The sequence below is a fragment of the Typopeltis vanoorti genome, chromosome 4 (assembly GCF_054136105.1).
Source record: "Typopeltis vanoorti isolate ZY-2024b chromosome 4, IOZ_Tvanoo_1.0, whole genome shotgun sequence".
Taxonomy (NCBI): domain Eukaryota; kingdom Metazoa; phylum Arthropoda; class Arachnida; order Uropygi; family Thelyphonidae; genus Typopeltis; species Typopeltis vanoorti.
Genome location: NC_143552.1, coordinates 18,389,615 through 18,405,133, shown reverse-complemented (window position 1 = coordinate 18,405,133; position 15,519 = coordinate 18,389,615). Strand labels below are relative to the sequence as shown.

Below are 15,519 nucleotides of genomic sequence, written 5' to 3'. Positions count from 1 at the left end.
AAAATTAGGATAATCCAATATATGCTCCCACCTTATCCCACACTGATGAAGAGATAGAAGCATTTTATGACTCACTGCAGCACACTTTTAGACAAAAAAAAGAAATAACAATTGAAACTTTACTATAGTAATGAGCGATTTTAATGCCAGAGTGGGTCATCTCTCTCACCAAATAGACACAATAGGACCATACGTGTGTGGTACAAGCAGCAACTCAGGAATGGCTCTTACAGAATTTTCTATCAGTAACAAACTTTACATTATGAATACATTTTTTAAGAAATGATAATGAGAGATGCTGCATGCTCATATGAAGTTCTCCACAGAACAAAGCACAAGATAGAATGATTGGAAAAATGCCCAGCAGGAGGCATGGATGAGAAGCAAAAGTAGAGGGGAAGTGAAAGTAGAGTATGAAAGAACAAAAAAGGAGAATAAGGATCAAATATTGCAAATATTATATGATAAGAGGATTGTTTGAAGAGAGAGTAATGAAATCAGGTTTCCTGGGGCCATGATTAAGGATGATGCCTGCAGGATGCAGAGAATGTCAAAAGAAGATTATCTTGACTGGTATGATCTAGCAGGTGACAAGTGTAGTATGTGAGAAGATATGGAAGAGTTGCTGGGAGAAGTAAACAAAAAGAAAGTAAAACTTCTGAGTGCTGCCAGGATATGTGAGAGGCAAGCTGATGTGAAGAACTTTGGTATATAAGTCAATGCACAGAAATGGTGCAGTGTTTGTGGATGTGTGAAGTGAGTTTGATGGATAGAAGGAGTTATGAGGTGGATGGTATTGTTCAGTGAGAGTTTCAGAAGTGCAGATCAGAGAAACTAGACTGTTTGGAGGGGAGGGGAGATGAGTGGGAGTCCTGGCACATGATGCTGAATTCAGCTTGCCAAGTTCCTTACATTAATGGGATGATCAACACATGGGTACAAGAGACGTTCGGAGATGAAGGGAATATTCCAGTCTGTGCACACTAATGCCAGAAGTATTCAGAATAAGTTTTTGGCATGAGTTATTTCAACTTGGTTGACAATGGATGATACAGGGCAAAATGATTTTGTTAATGATAGCAAAAGAATTGAATGAAAAAAAGAAAAGGTAAAAGTACATCAGGAGGACAAGGACAGTTTAAGACTATTCATTGTGAGACAATTCTGACTTGACCTCTGAGTTAGCGATCAACTCAGAGGTCAAGTTAGAGGTTAGTTGATTATGGCTGTAGGCCAGGGGATGCAAGGGAGAATGTAAATGGAATGCATTGGCAAATTAGCAGAACAAGTGCAGGTCAAGTAATTATTATGGTCACAGGGCAGAAGAAAATGGAATTTATACAGTTGTTAAGAGATAATTAACTGAGACATCATAATGGAGGAGTCATGATGTTTGAGAGTGCGGGATCTTGTCATAGCATTAGAAAACTTAGCAGTAACCAATATAGCCACACTATCTCCACTTCGTGAAAGTAATCATGTGATCTTGATCTGGGAGTTTGCCAGACTTGCCGACTTTTCTGTTAAGAAGTGGATATGTGGTTTGTTTTAACAAACCACATGTACCATTCAGTTAATCACATTCAATTAAAACAAACTGAAGAGTCAGCTTAGAGCACTCCCATGACATAAGAATATGGAGGAGAAAGGTGTTAGTGGTGCATCAGAGATAGTTAAGGGGTATTTGAAGAAAGAGGTATCAGACTGTATATCCAGAGTCAGGAGGATAAATCAGATAGGAGTTAGTTGGATAAATAGCATCATTAATCAAGAGATAAAGAAAAAGGTATGGAGGGAATATTAAAATGGTGATGAGCAAGACCATGAGCAGTACAGGTTCACGCACAAGTTTGTGCATAAACTATCTTCACAACTAGACTATAGAGGCTACTAACATCACATCAGACTCCTCAGTATTCCATAATGGGGTATGCACAGAATTCCCATTTTTTGTACATTTTATATTATTCTCATGCATTGTGAGAAGGATCAATCTATGGTTTTCAACTGTATTCAACTGGTATCAGGGGACCTAACATGAAGAAAACATTCTCCACACCATCCCACCTGAGCTATAGCTATTTGGCAGGAAGGGTCCATGGCCTCATGTTGTTGCCATGATATTCTGGTTCTGCCATCAACATGATACAGTACAAACTGAGACTTGCTAGACCAGGTGACATTTTTCCAGTCATCAGTGTTGGTGATCACATGTCTGTTGAAGCCACGTCTTCCTGTTCTTAGTTGACAGCACTGGAATCTGGAATAGTTGTCTGCTCCTGTACTCCACCTGTGACAGCATGCAAAGAACCGTGCACTCCAACATAATTTTCTGACCACCACTGTTGTACTGAGCTGTGATTTGGTTGTGGCCCTCCTATTATTGTTCACAATCCTTGCCATTCTTTGCTAACCTCATGCATCAGTGAGCTGTTTTCCCATCCAGGTGATTGCCAATGGTTTGAAGTTGTCTGGTTATTAAAACACTGCTGGTACACCAAAAACACTGTTGTGTGTGAAAAGTCCAGAGGAATAGATATTTGTGAGATATTGGCATCAACAATCATACCTATACTCAAAGTCACTAAGTCATACCTTTTACCCATTCTGCATAAAAAAAACTATTGGACTGCCGTATAACAGACAAACAAGGTTATATGGAATTATGGCATGGCATCTAAGACTACGAGACCAGTATTAAATTGTTATTGCATCTAAGACTACGAGACCAGTATTATATGTGCTCTTCTGGTAGATTTGTCTATATTGTAGGATGAAAAACCTTTCACATGCATATGAAACCAGCTAACTCATCTTCATTTAAAAAGCCTCGTATTAAAATGAAGATAGAAAGAAGAAAAGTGACATTGTAAGAATATGTGGACAGAGCTAATCTAAGATCATATGGTAACTTAAACAGAATGGCATAGCAAAGGTTAGCAAAACAAGTGTTTGATAATACCAAGGTAGCAGGAAAAAGAAGAGAAAGACTGATCTTTTCATGGGCTAATGTAATTAGTAGTACCTTAGAAGACCAAATATAAGATCTAACAAATAACAGATTAATTTAGAAGAAAATTTTATTCACACTACTGTAGTCAGGCCCAGCTGGTGGCATGTGCAATATACACAGGTGCCACAGAAGAAAAGGCACCTAAAAGATGTCAAAAAATATGAGATAAGAGAATGAACAACGAATGGTACAGAATGGTACATGTAATTATGAATGTACATTGTCTTCCGTTCGGGCCCCTTCAGATCTTCCCGGAAACGAACAAATTCTGAAATTGTATCCTGGACCCGATTATATCACTATAATTTTTGATTAAAACTTATGAAAATATACCTAAAATAGTTCTTTATTTTTTGATGTATCATAAATCAACTTTTGATTAATTGTTGAGCTCCGTGTAAAAAAAAAAAATTGTATAAGCAGAACTAATTCGTAGGTAACATTATACTGTAAAGCAATTTTCATTTCCTGTTCATTTTATTCACACTTTATTCAAATAAAACTTTTTTGGAAAGGCACCGAACATTAATCGCACACACAAGAAAAATACTAGGCGCTGGCGCTTACTGTAGTATCTTGTGAGTGCACATATCAGGAATTTGCATGTGATGATGATGAACCAAATATATTATGTTGTCATCTCCCCTCAATAAGTGTTAGGCTCAATGGCCCATCACAGCCATCTTTGCTTCAGAGAAACCAAATGAATGCTTTAGCAGTATGATTAATTCTATCAGCATAATCTTCTGTGTCTGTCTGTTGTGTGCTTTCACAGGCTGGTGTGTGTCTGCATTGTGCAAGGACCCCTCACCTCCACAAAAGTAAGCTGACCTTCAGTTGACCTGATTGTCTGACTGGTTAATGTACCAGCTCTCCAGCCAACAGGTGTGGGAGGTGTGAGACCACTGCACTGCTTACTGGAAGCCTGAAGTGACTTGAAAAAAGTTCCAGGTTTGGTCTGTAGAGCAGGGTTTCCAGGCTATGTAATAAATAAATAAAAATTTACAAATATATATAAGGAACTAAAATTCTTTTAGTTCCTTATAGTGGAAGAGGAAATGGCATGATAATTACTGGAAAAAAAAAAAAAAAACATGGAATATGAAAAGGTGTTAAGTCTCTCTTCTAGTCTTCACTTCTTCTTATACCCAATCTACCTGATCTGCTTCAACTGTCCAAAACGATACTGTTTTCTACATAGATCAGCCCTGTAACTCAACATTTCTCTTTTTACTTTCTGCTTGGAATCGTTAGCCAAATAAGGTGACAGCCATGTACTTTATGTATTCTGTTAACTTATGAGCATAAGCTAGTTTATAAAGTTTTTTTTTTTTTACCATGTGAGCAGTGTGCACATCAAGAGCTATATACAAAGTAAAAAAGTGTCACCAAAAGATAAACTGAAATAGATATGCAGTAACAGTTACAATTGCTACCCTAACCTTGATAAAGCATTTTTTGGAAAAATTATTAAATGAAATGTTTGCAGTTGTGTTCGTTATTATTATTTTTTAAATGAGACTTATCCACAGAAGACTATAAAGCTATAAGTCCATTAGTACACTGGATGAGCCACAGGAGAGCTATTCCAGAAATCTGCTCTAGAGATAAACATGGAACTTTTTTTAGCCACTTTAGGCCTCATAACTGTTTTAGTGTGTTAGGCCCTAATTACAGAGCAAAATATTAGCAGAAAATTACAATAAATTAGTTTTTTTGCCATTTCTATTCATGAAAGGTTGGTAACCGGTAGCATGTAAAACCATGAATGGGTTAAGAGTTAGATTCTGGGACCACTGCTCTAGAGATTAAAGCTTGGAACTCTTCAGGACAAGTTGGTGGGCTTGCACAGTATAACAATCATCTACATTGAAAGATTTTAACAAATATCCATGTTGCAAAACTGGTGTTAAAATCCTCATCCTGTTTGTTGGAAAGTTCTGTTTCTTTATCCAACCAAATCAGTATATGTAAATGAAGATGTATATTTGTTTATTTAGTATAACATTAAAAGTTATATTTACACTCATTTGTTGCACATTTTATATCAATTTATTTGATGGTATTAATTCATGGCATAGCATAATAAGAAAATAATATTTATTTAACTTATTTGCTAATATTGTACTGATATTATATCCAACATCTTTAGAGCATAAAAACCATTTATCAGAATACACCAACAGCAACAATTTGGTTAACAGTGAGATTAGTTTTAAAAAATTGTAATGGACAACAAAAGAGACTAAATTCGTCTTTATGATGAATTCTTCCCTTACATCTTGAGACGTAAGAGGAAGAATTCATCATAAAATAGTATTATCACTTATGTTTACTTTTAATGTTTTTATTTGAAAAATTTTGGGCTAAGTTTCAAAGCCATTGTTAATACAGTTACAGGAAAACACTAAAAAAAGAATAATAATTTAATTGAAAGCACATGATATTACATGCACTACTGGCTTCAGGAGAATAGCTTCATCTGCATTAATATTTTCAATGTAGATGTAGATATTCAAAATAAATAACAATTACAAGCTATTCTCCTTGTATCACATGCTTTCAGACATGTGATACAATATCACATGCTAAAAAGAACACTAAAAAGAAATTCAATTTCAATTGAATTGTTCTTTTTAGTGTTTCCCTGTAACTGTATTGACAATTACTTTGAAACTTCTGAAAATTTTACAAATAAAGACATTAAAATTAAATGTAAGTTATTCATCATCATCATCATCATCATCATCATCAAATTCCTGCCATGTACCCTCAAGGGGTGTACAGGATGTAAGTTATTCTAGTAATAATATTTTATGATGAAAAGGAAGAAAAGTTTGATACTCCATAGGTATTATTTCTGAGAAAACTTCCATGTTACTCCTCTTAAAAACTATTATTTTTACTGCTATTTTGCCTGCTTTTGTTTAGGAGTGCCCCTGTTTTAATGTTATTGGCTTTTTACTTTAAGAATTCTTGAGTAAAAAGCCAATGACATTAAAACAGGGGCACTCCTAAACAAAAGCAGGCAAAAGAGCCATCAAAATAATAGTTTGGTACTCCATTATTGGATAAAGACAGAGAGAGCGAGAGTATTGATTTGATCTTAAAATTAAAATTTTTCACATGGTTTTAAGCTGCTGCTGATTCCAAAAACAATCTCTCTGACTTATAATGACTTCTGTATAACACTTTTGTTTTCTTTTATTTGATCCTGTGTGAAGGGGTATCCAAGGCATGGTCTGCTGGTCCTGACTTGCCATAACAATAGTGCTGAATGTATTTTTTATGATTCCACAGCAGATGTCAACAGTTCTTTTCTGTTCAGATAAAGCCAGGTCACAAGTACAGGGCATTTCATACGTTCCTATCTGTGAAAAAGGAAAACATTTGTCCTTAGATGAACAGATAAGAGTTGCATATTTGATATCTGGTTTAAATGCGGTATAGATCTGATATTTATTAGTCACTCTAGATATCTTTTCGGATGTGTCCTGAATGCATGGAATGATAACAGTTTTGCATATTAGACAATGAAGAGGATTTCTGGGGAGCATTACAGTGTTAGATCCTGAATGGAGAGCTTTACAAGTAAATTCTTTATTCAGGATTTAACATGATATTTACTACTAATTAAGGAGATATCTGCACATCAGCTAATAATTAAATAATTATGAAGTATTATTTTATGTTATGTAATAATGTGCAGTCCATGTGTGCCATATAGTAAGAGTTATTCCTGCATAACAAATGAGAAGCAGAGAAATTTGTGTCAAAATGTAAGAATTGTGTAAGGGAATTGTTGAGTTATTTGTAATTCCCATTAAGCTGTCTAGTACATTACGAAATTCTGAGAAAAATTATAAGTAGTAATCCGGAATAATTGTGTATAATCTGTACGAGTTGAGCGTAGCGATGGAGGCTATACCTACGCAGAAAATGACATCAAAACAGCTACCTGGAATAATGTAACCTAACAGATTAGGGAGAGTGTAGGATCACCCAAGGGACATGAACGATGGGGTTCGTGGGTGAAAACCACCTTGAATAGAGGGCGCCCGAAAAGGGTGAATAAAAGGACGATGCATGCGATATTACAGGGCTTTTTCCTTTGCGGTTCCTGGATTCGAGTTTTAGGAGGTTTGTCAGGGGGGGGGGGTTGTGAGAGAGCGGTGGATCGACTATGGTGATGACGGACGGCGGGTTCTTTTCTTGAGAATGCTTGAAGATTTCCAAGCGGAGCTGATCATGATATGACGGCCTATGCGGAATCAAGCCTTATCAGAATGTCCCATTGGAGAAAGTTTCCTGCGGAGTGATAGACAGCATGCCACAGCCGGAAACAATTAAAAGAAAAGCGTAGTGCATTGCCAGGTGCAAAGACAGCCGAAGAATATACAGTAAGGTAACCCAGATCTACATGAGATGGCAGCATGAAATCTGAAAGGATCCGATAATGTAAAGATTTTCATTCTATGTTAAAAATCGCTTAGAAGAATAAGAAATTTATGTGTACTGTAAACTAAAGGACACTAGTAGAAAACTTTTAAGTGAGAAATTGATTGGATTAATTGAGATCCTGTGGAACAAACAAGAATTGTTGATAGGCAGTATTTTGATTGTGAATGGCTAGGCTTGATGAAATTTAGAATTAAGATGGATATTGGGAGAGTATTAATGAAAGTGCTCAATGCGTGTTCTGTGAATGACTTGTGAAAGGATTATATCCTAGTAGTATTATGCTTACACTTAATCTTATCCTTTTCTAATTGAAGGATTTAGCATACTCAGATTCATTGTGATTTAGTATGAACCTTAACTTAGAGAAAATTTAGATCCATTGAATAATTGAATTTTCTTAACTGCAAATGTTTTAAGTTTTTCCAATAAACATGTTTTGTACCTTATACCTGAGTTTATGCCTGATAACGAATTCAAACCACCACTTATGAAATAGCACCTTTTGGCAGGAAGGAATTTAGATATAATTGCTTAAGTGAGATTCGAATCACGACTGCAAACTGAATCTGCACAGCGCTAGTGTGAGAATAATTATTGTGTGTATCCTTTTGAATTTAGAATTATTTCCCTGAACAAGAGTCTCCTCTGTTATAGGATGGCTGGCGCAGCATGATATAAATTTTGCCAATATCCGAAGATGAGATAAATCTGAATTAATATTTTAAGGGCACAACAGTAGATTAAAAGGAGGGCTATTTGGAGGTGGAACAGGATATAATATAGGGTAAACAGCGAGATAACAATACGTAACAATAGATATAACAACATGATTCAGCGACATAACAACAGCAAGATTGTGTTGTTATAAATTTATCATTGGTAGCCCTAATGGATGAAGCTTTCAGCACATTAAGTCAAGGACGTAACTTTGCCTTTACACCTAGGTAAGTTCCAAAATTGGAAATAATGGCAACAAGTTCAAAAATTACTGAAGAAAGTCACTTCCTGGCCAAAAGCAACTGTTAACGAATTCAAGCCTTTTCATGTAAAAACACCCAGAATATGGAGTGCCTAAACTTCACAAACAAGATACACCCCTACACCCAGTTGTGTATAGTGAAACAGCCCTACATGCAAACTGACTAAACATTTTACTGAATTACTAGCCTCCTACCCCAGGTAAATCTTCCTCATTTGTTAAAAATTCTGTTCATCTAAAAATATATTAAAATACCATATTTTAAAAAGTTCAGACATATAATGATTAGTTTAATATTACTTCATTATTTACCAATGTACCATTAATTGAAATCCTGGATTTGCTAAAGTCATATATCTCCTGGATATATTTGAATTATTCATATTTACAATACATGCTGGTTATTCTGCATGGAAAGGGAAGATATACAAATAACTAGATGGGAAAACTTTGGGCATCCCTCCCCTTTCTCCTCCTTTAGCCAATTTCTACGTAGACCACTTAGAAAACCAAGCAATGAATTCAGCCACTCTAAAACCAGTAATTTGGTTGTGCTATGTTGATGTGTTTGCTATTTGGCCACATGATCCAGATTAGATACAATTTTAGTGCATTTAAATATCCAATACTCTAAAATCCATTTCACAATGGAACAGGAACTGATGACTGTCTGGCCTTCATAGATATGCTAGTCACATGCCTTTCTGGTGGTTCATTATATGCATAGAGATATTTTCACAAGCAATCCCACCATCATCCAGCTCAACAATATGGTATCCCAAAAACACTAACTCACAGAGCAAGAGCTGTCTGTTCCAGTAACAGTGCTCTTACCATGAACTCACTCATGTCACACTTTTTTTAGCCAATGGCTGTAATCCACAAAGAATGTGCCTTGAATGTATGTTATCCATTGTCCAAAAATCTGGGAGACAGTTGTTTTAAGATCAAAGTAATGTTTTTTGTTTGTTTTTAACTGATCCTACTGTTAACCAAATTGTTGTGTTTGTGTAATGTGAAAAATGGTTTTTGTGCTCTAAAGATGCTGGATATAATACCAGTGAAATATCAGCAAATAAGTTAAATAATATTAATTATTACTTATTATTCTGTGTTATGAATTAATACTGCCAAATAAATTCACATGAACTACTAACACATCTTTTTACAGATTTTGATATCATTATAATAATATACTTCTTGTAGAAAGGCTTATACGCTGGTTAAACATGATAATTAATACTTAAGGAATTGACAGTGTACACTAGAAATATAAATTAAATCAACTTTAATGTATACTTTCCAATATTTCGGCAATGTCACGTTGCCATCTTCATGGGAACTTAAGATAAAGACATGTGCACGCAAGTACTGCATAACAGCAAATGAGAAACGAAGTGAGGAAGCTACTGTTTTCCTAAAGTCCTGATAGTGTCCCCTGTCGGGCTATATTAGATGTTGTTGGCCTTTGGGCTAAAGTTCTGATGTATGTTTCCCAAATTTGGGGCAGTAATTTATATTTCTAGTGTACGCTATCAATTCCTTACATATTAATTATCATGTTTAACCAGCGTATAAGCCTTTCTACAAGAATTACTATCATCCACGGAGATTCCACCGCACACAAGGCCTGCCATTACGGCAAACTAAAGCTGAAGTTATCTAGACAACTGAATCGTCTGACCTTCCTAAAATGCTGCTGGGATAATCAGGTAATCCCAAATTGTGTAAAATTTAAGCACCGTTTCTGTTCACAGAAAGCTCTCCGTATCTATAACCGGGTGAGCCAGGCTTTGCTACGGGAGCAAATTAATGCTACATGCGGTTCCCTAGCCGATGTAAACATTTTAGCGCTAGAGAAAGATCTTTCAAATATGCTAAATCATGAACTTTGGTCAATTCTACATGACGTCTTGTGCATTGCGGCAAATAAAGAATTCGAAAGAATACAGAGTCGACATATCAACGAGTTTGATAAATTAAAAAAGAACTCAACGTCCAAACCAACACTGTAGTTAACCTTTCTTCAGTTATCTTGAAGCCTGAAGCACTCAAAGCTCTGTCACGTGGTCACAACTTTGCCATTGTTCTTAGGAAATTACTGGCCAAGGAATTAATGATCCAGATTGAATGCGGGATTCACCATCTTCCAAACCACATCGCCAACGATATTAGATTGGATGTAACTTGTGTTCTCACAAAAGAAAAACCACCAAAAACCAACATATCTGTTAGTGAATACAAGTCTCTACAGGAAATGAAGAAAAACAAAGAAATAGTTATCACCAAAGCGGATAAGTGGAATGCCACTGTGGTGCTCAATCATACTGATGACTACACAGGTAAGCTTAAGGCTTTACTACTTACCTCCCCATTGAATACAATCCCACCAACTCACAAATTAGAAAACTCCATAGGCTCCTTAAGAAGGTCACTTCTTGGTCTGCGGAGATTACTAACAGACTAAAACCATATAACCCCCCCCCCGTATATATGGATTCCCAAAAATACATAAAGAAGTGCCATTATGTCCCATAGTGGATGGCATTGATTCCCCCACTTACAAACTAGCTAAATATTTAGCCGAAGCACTCTCACACTATACTGGCACCACACCATCACACATAAGAAACTCAGCCCACTTCAAAGCCAGTATAGAAAACCTTACCCTCCAACATAATGACATAATGGTCAGTTTTGACGTCTCCTCCTTATTCACAAATGTCCCCCTCAAAGAAACGTTAGAGCTAATCCATGCTAAATTTCCTCCCGATATCTCTGCCCTATTTCAGTTCACAATGAATTCAGGCTATTTCGTTTGGCAGGAAAAATTCTACAATCAGATAGAGGGGACAGCCATGGGTTCACCACTTTCCCCACCCGTGGCCAACTTCTTTATGGAGACTTTTGAAGAGAAAGCCTTAAACTCTGCCCCACAAAAACCTACCATATGGCTTTGCCTACGTTGATGATGTGTTCGCTATTTGGCCACATGGCCCGGATACACTCCTCTCCTTCTTAACACACTTAAACAACCAACACCCTGGAAAAAAGGAAGACAATAGCCTCTCCTTCTTAGACACACACACTAGTCACCCGCCAACCTGATGGTATCTTGGTTTTCTCAGTTTATGGAAAACCCACCCATACAGGCAGATACATTCATCAACAATTCCCCCCCCCCTCTCAGAACAATATGGAGTTATTAAGACAATATTAAACAGGGCTAAACTAATCTGTTCAAATTGCCAAGCCCTAACCACTGAACTAAATCACATCCTTAACACTTTCTCAGCCAATGGCTATCCCCCCCCCAAAAAATTAAAACCAGTTATTCCCCCCCCTCCCTTTCACAAAAAAGATTACTCTAAATCCATCACCATTCTCTACATCCGAGGCACCTCGGAAAAAATCAACAAAATCCTAAAAAAACATGACGACCTCCTGTTACAGACCATATAGAAAATTGGCATCCCTTATCTGCTCCACTAAAGACCAACCACTTCTCCTAGACCTACCTGGTGTATACCAGGTCCCTTGCAGCTGTAAATTGTCCTACTTTGGCCAAACAGGCAGGACAGCAAATATGAGAATCTCAAACACAAGGACTATATCTGATTTCACCAGTACAGCCGCTCTGGACTTGCAAACCATGCTCTGGATACTCTCCACAGAATAAGTTTTAAGAAAGCCACAGTAATACACTGCAACAAGTTCAAATATGAAAGACTATTCATGGAATCAGCCTCAGCCCTTAGGAACATGCCAAACCTCAACAAATTTGGATGCATGAGACTGCCCCAAATTTGGGAAACATACATCAGAATAACTTCAGCCCAAAGGCCAGGAACACCTAATGTAGCCCGCCAGGGAGCACCATCAGGACTTTAGGAAAACGGTAGCTTCTTCATTTCGTTTCTCATTTGCTGTTATGTAGTACTTGCATGCATGTGTGTTATCCTAAGTTCTCATGAAGATGGCAACGTGATGTTGCCGAAATATTGGAAAGTATATATTAAAGTTGATTTAATTTATATTTCTAGTGTACACTGTCAATTCCTTAAGTATTAATTATCATATGATAATAATATACTTAAGGTATTTCATTGGTGATGAATTAAAGGAGTTTGTATTTTATTGTTCCCCAGAATTTAAAGCACATTTCATATATCACATCAGTTTACAACAAATTAATATCTCAAAATATATTTGATTTTTGCAGAAAATCCTCATAGACACATTTTGTATGATGTTATTGATCATGTAGAAGGAAAAGAATTTCAGATTCAACATACAAAAGATGGTAGGATAAAATGAATATCGGTCTCTTTAATATTTTGTTATTAAAAATTTTTTTAAAGATTTTTAAGATAGACATCATTTTATGCAATTGGAGCTGCTTAATTAAAAAAAAGGAAACATTACAGTTATTGATATTTATAATAGTAATATTAATGTTAATTTTAATGTTAATATTAATGGTGGTAATTATCATTAGGTGGTATACCAATATGAAATTCTAATAAGTGTTCACTGCATATTATCAGTATATACTTTGTTACATAAATCCTCTTCTTTCCTTGCTCTTGTCAAGTTCCTTTTAATTTAAATGGTGAAATTTTTTTAGGTTGTATGGTAAATATACCAGTATGAAATTCTGAGAAGTTGTCATTTCCAATCATCAATATATAACTAATTGTGCATAATCTGCTTCCCCGCTGCTTTTTTTTTTTTTCTTTTCAAGTGTATATTTTTATCTTAGTTATAAGTGGAAAATTACTATCAGGTGGTTCTCCAGTATGAAATCTGAGAGGTGTTACTACAAACATTCATGGATGTTTTTACATCTGGTGAACTCTAATGTTTGTGAATATGTGATACACACCATTTGAATGTAGCACACTCTTTGGAGGTACCATGGAAATGAAATATAAGAGCCAATAAATCCTAATTTTTATTTGTTGTATAAACAAACCAATATTTCTATTATTGATATTTGAAAATAATTTACAAGAACAGAACTCATAGAAAAACAAATTATATTGACTGCCTTAACTGTAATATTGAAATGTTCTTGTTGTATTCACATGAACTAATCTTATGTTCTGATGCATGCATTTCACAATGCGAGGACTCACAGAGAAGATGGGCAGCCTTATGAGGGGATGTGCAGAACATCAGTAGAGTGGAAGTGAAGGAGGCCATGAAGTGGGTGAAGAATGGAAAATCAGTGGGCCCTGACAGGATCCCAGTGGAGGTATGGAAGGCACTGGGGGAAGAGGGAATTGACCTACTCTGGAACCTGCTCATAAAAGTTTGCCAACAGGAAAATATACCCGAGAAAAGGGAAAGTACTTTTGTCCCTGCCTACAAGGGTAAAGGGGATGCACAAGACTGTAAGAATTACAGAGAATATAAAGTTGATGTCCCACACAATGAAAATCCTAGAAAAATCCAAGACTGTAAGAATTACAGAGAAATAAAGTTGATGTCCCACACAATGAAAATCCTAGAAAGGGTTCTTGATGGAAGATTGAGGAAGGAGGTGGAGATTGCAAAGGAACAATTTGGCTTCATGCATGGTCGATCAATGACAGATGCTATCTTTGGGTTACAGCAGATGATGGAAAAGTTTCGAGAGAAACAACGGGAGCTACATCTAGTGTTTATTGATTTGGAGAAAGTGTACAATAGAGTGCCAAGGCAAGAAGTCTGAGAGAGAAGAAGGTACTGGAGAAATATGTCAAGTTGGTGCAGGAGATGTACAGAAATGTGAAGACAAGTTCGAACCTGCCTGGGACAGACAGAAAGTTTTCAAGTAACGGTTGGCTTACATCAAGGGGCTGCATTAAGTCTGTTCCTGTTTAATATTGTAATGGAGTTAGTGACGGAGGAGGTGAGAGAGGAAACGCCTTGGACAATGTTGTATGCGGATGACATCTTGCTGTGTGCAGAATCAAGAGAAGAAGTGGCAACTAAACTGGAAAGATGGAGGAAAGTAGTGGAAGTGAGAGGTATGAGACTGAACAGAAGTAAGGCAGAGTATATGTGTTGCAAAGTGGATGGAAGCCAGGAGACAGATCTAGAACTGGAAGGAAATGTCATCAGGAAGGTTAGGGACTTGAGATACTTTGTTCAACAGTGGAAGAGGATGGAGAGATGGCTGGAGTGCTATGTAATAAGAGGGTGCTGATCAATCTAAAAGCAAAATCTATAGGACAGTAGTGAGACCAGCTATGATGTATGCTATGGAAACTGTGGCCCTGAGGAAAAATAACATCAGCAGGATGGAGGTAGCAGAGATGAAAATGCTTAGCTGGATGTATGGTGTGACCAGAAAGGATCATATGAGAAATGACTATGTGAGGGGAACGGTGAAAGTTATGAACTTAGGAGTGAAGATACTGGAGGCAAGGTTGAAATGGTTTGGTCATGCGATGAGGAGGTCTGCAGGTTAGCCTAGTGGCTGTGCCTTTGCAACCATATGTCTGGGGAAGGAATGTCCTAGGTTCAATTCCTGTTGGTGATGTGAGGAGCTGAAGGATCTTCCTCAGCCATAACCAATTAGCCGGAAAAAAACCCACAGTGGACAGTAGGGTTTTTTCCCCCAGTTTATCCTTTTTTTTTTATCCCACAAAGCAGGCAAACCGGCTTTGAGAACTCAACACTACAGGATACACTAGGGCGTAGGGCTGACACTTTATCCTGTGCATGGTTTAAGGTCCAATGATTATTAAACCCTCAACACCACAAGGTAAAAGTGGGTATAACGAAGATGAGATGATGAGGAGGGAGGACAAATGGAGGTAGCTTGTCAAGGAGGACTTGAGGATGAAGAACTTGCATGTGGTTACAGCCCAAGACATGAGGATGTGGAGGAGACTCACCACAGTGACCCTACTTAAGCGGGACAGGCTGCAGAAGAAGACGATGCATTTCACAAGCACACAAATGTTATGTCAGAATTGTTTTGGGGGATATTCTTTGGCTCAGCATTAAAGATTTATTCACGGAACTCAAATATGATCATTGTCCATTAATTCATAGTTGCTTGTAAATGAATCAT

General features: G+C 36.8%; 1 protein-coding gene across 1 annotated transcript in view; it reads left to right on the top strand.

The window, feature by feature from the left end:
* The window catches only part of LOC150107135 (small ribosomal subunit protein mS39-like), a 369,834-nt gene that overhangs the window by 127,783 nt on the left and 226,532 nt on the right, over nt 1–15,519 (top strand). Inside the window, exon 9 of the mRNA XM_090391018.1 lies at nt 12,676–12,756. Within this exon, the coding sequence (XP_090247144.1) occupies nt 12,676–12,756 (81 nt within the window). The remainder of the gene's footprint in view (nt 1–12,675; nt 12,757–15,519) is intronic.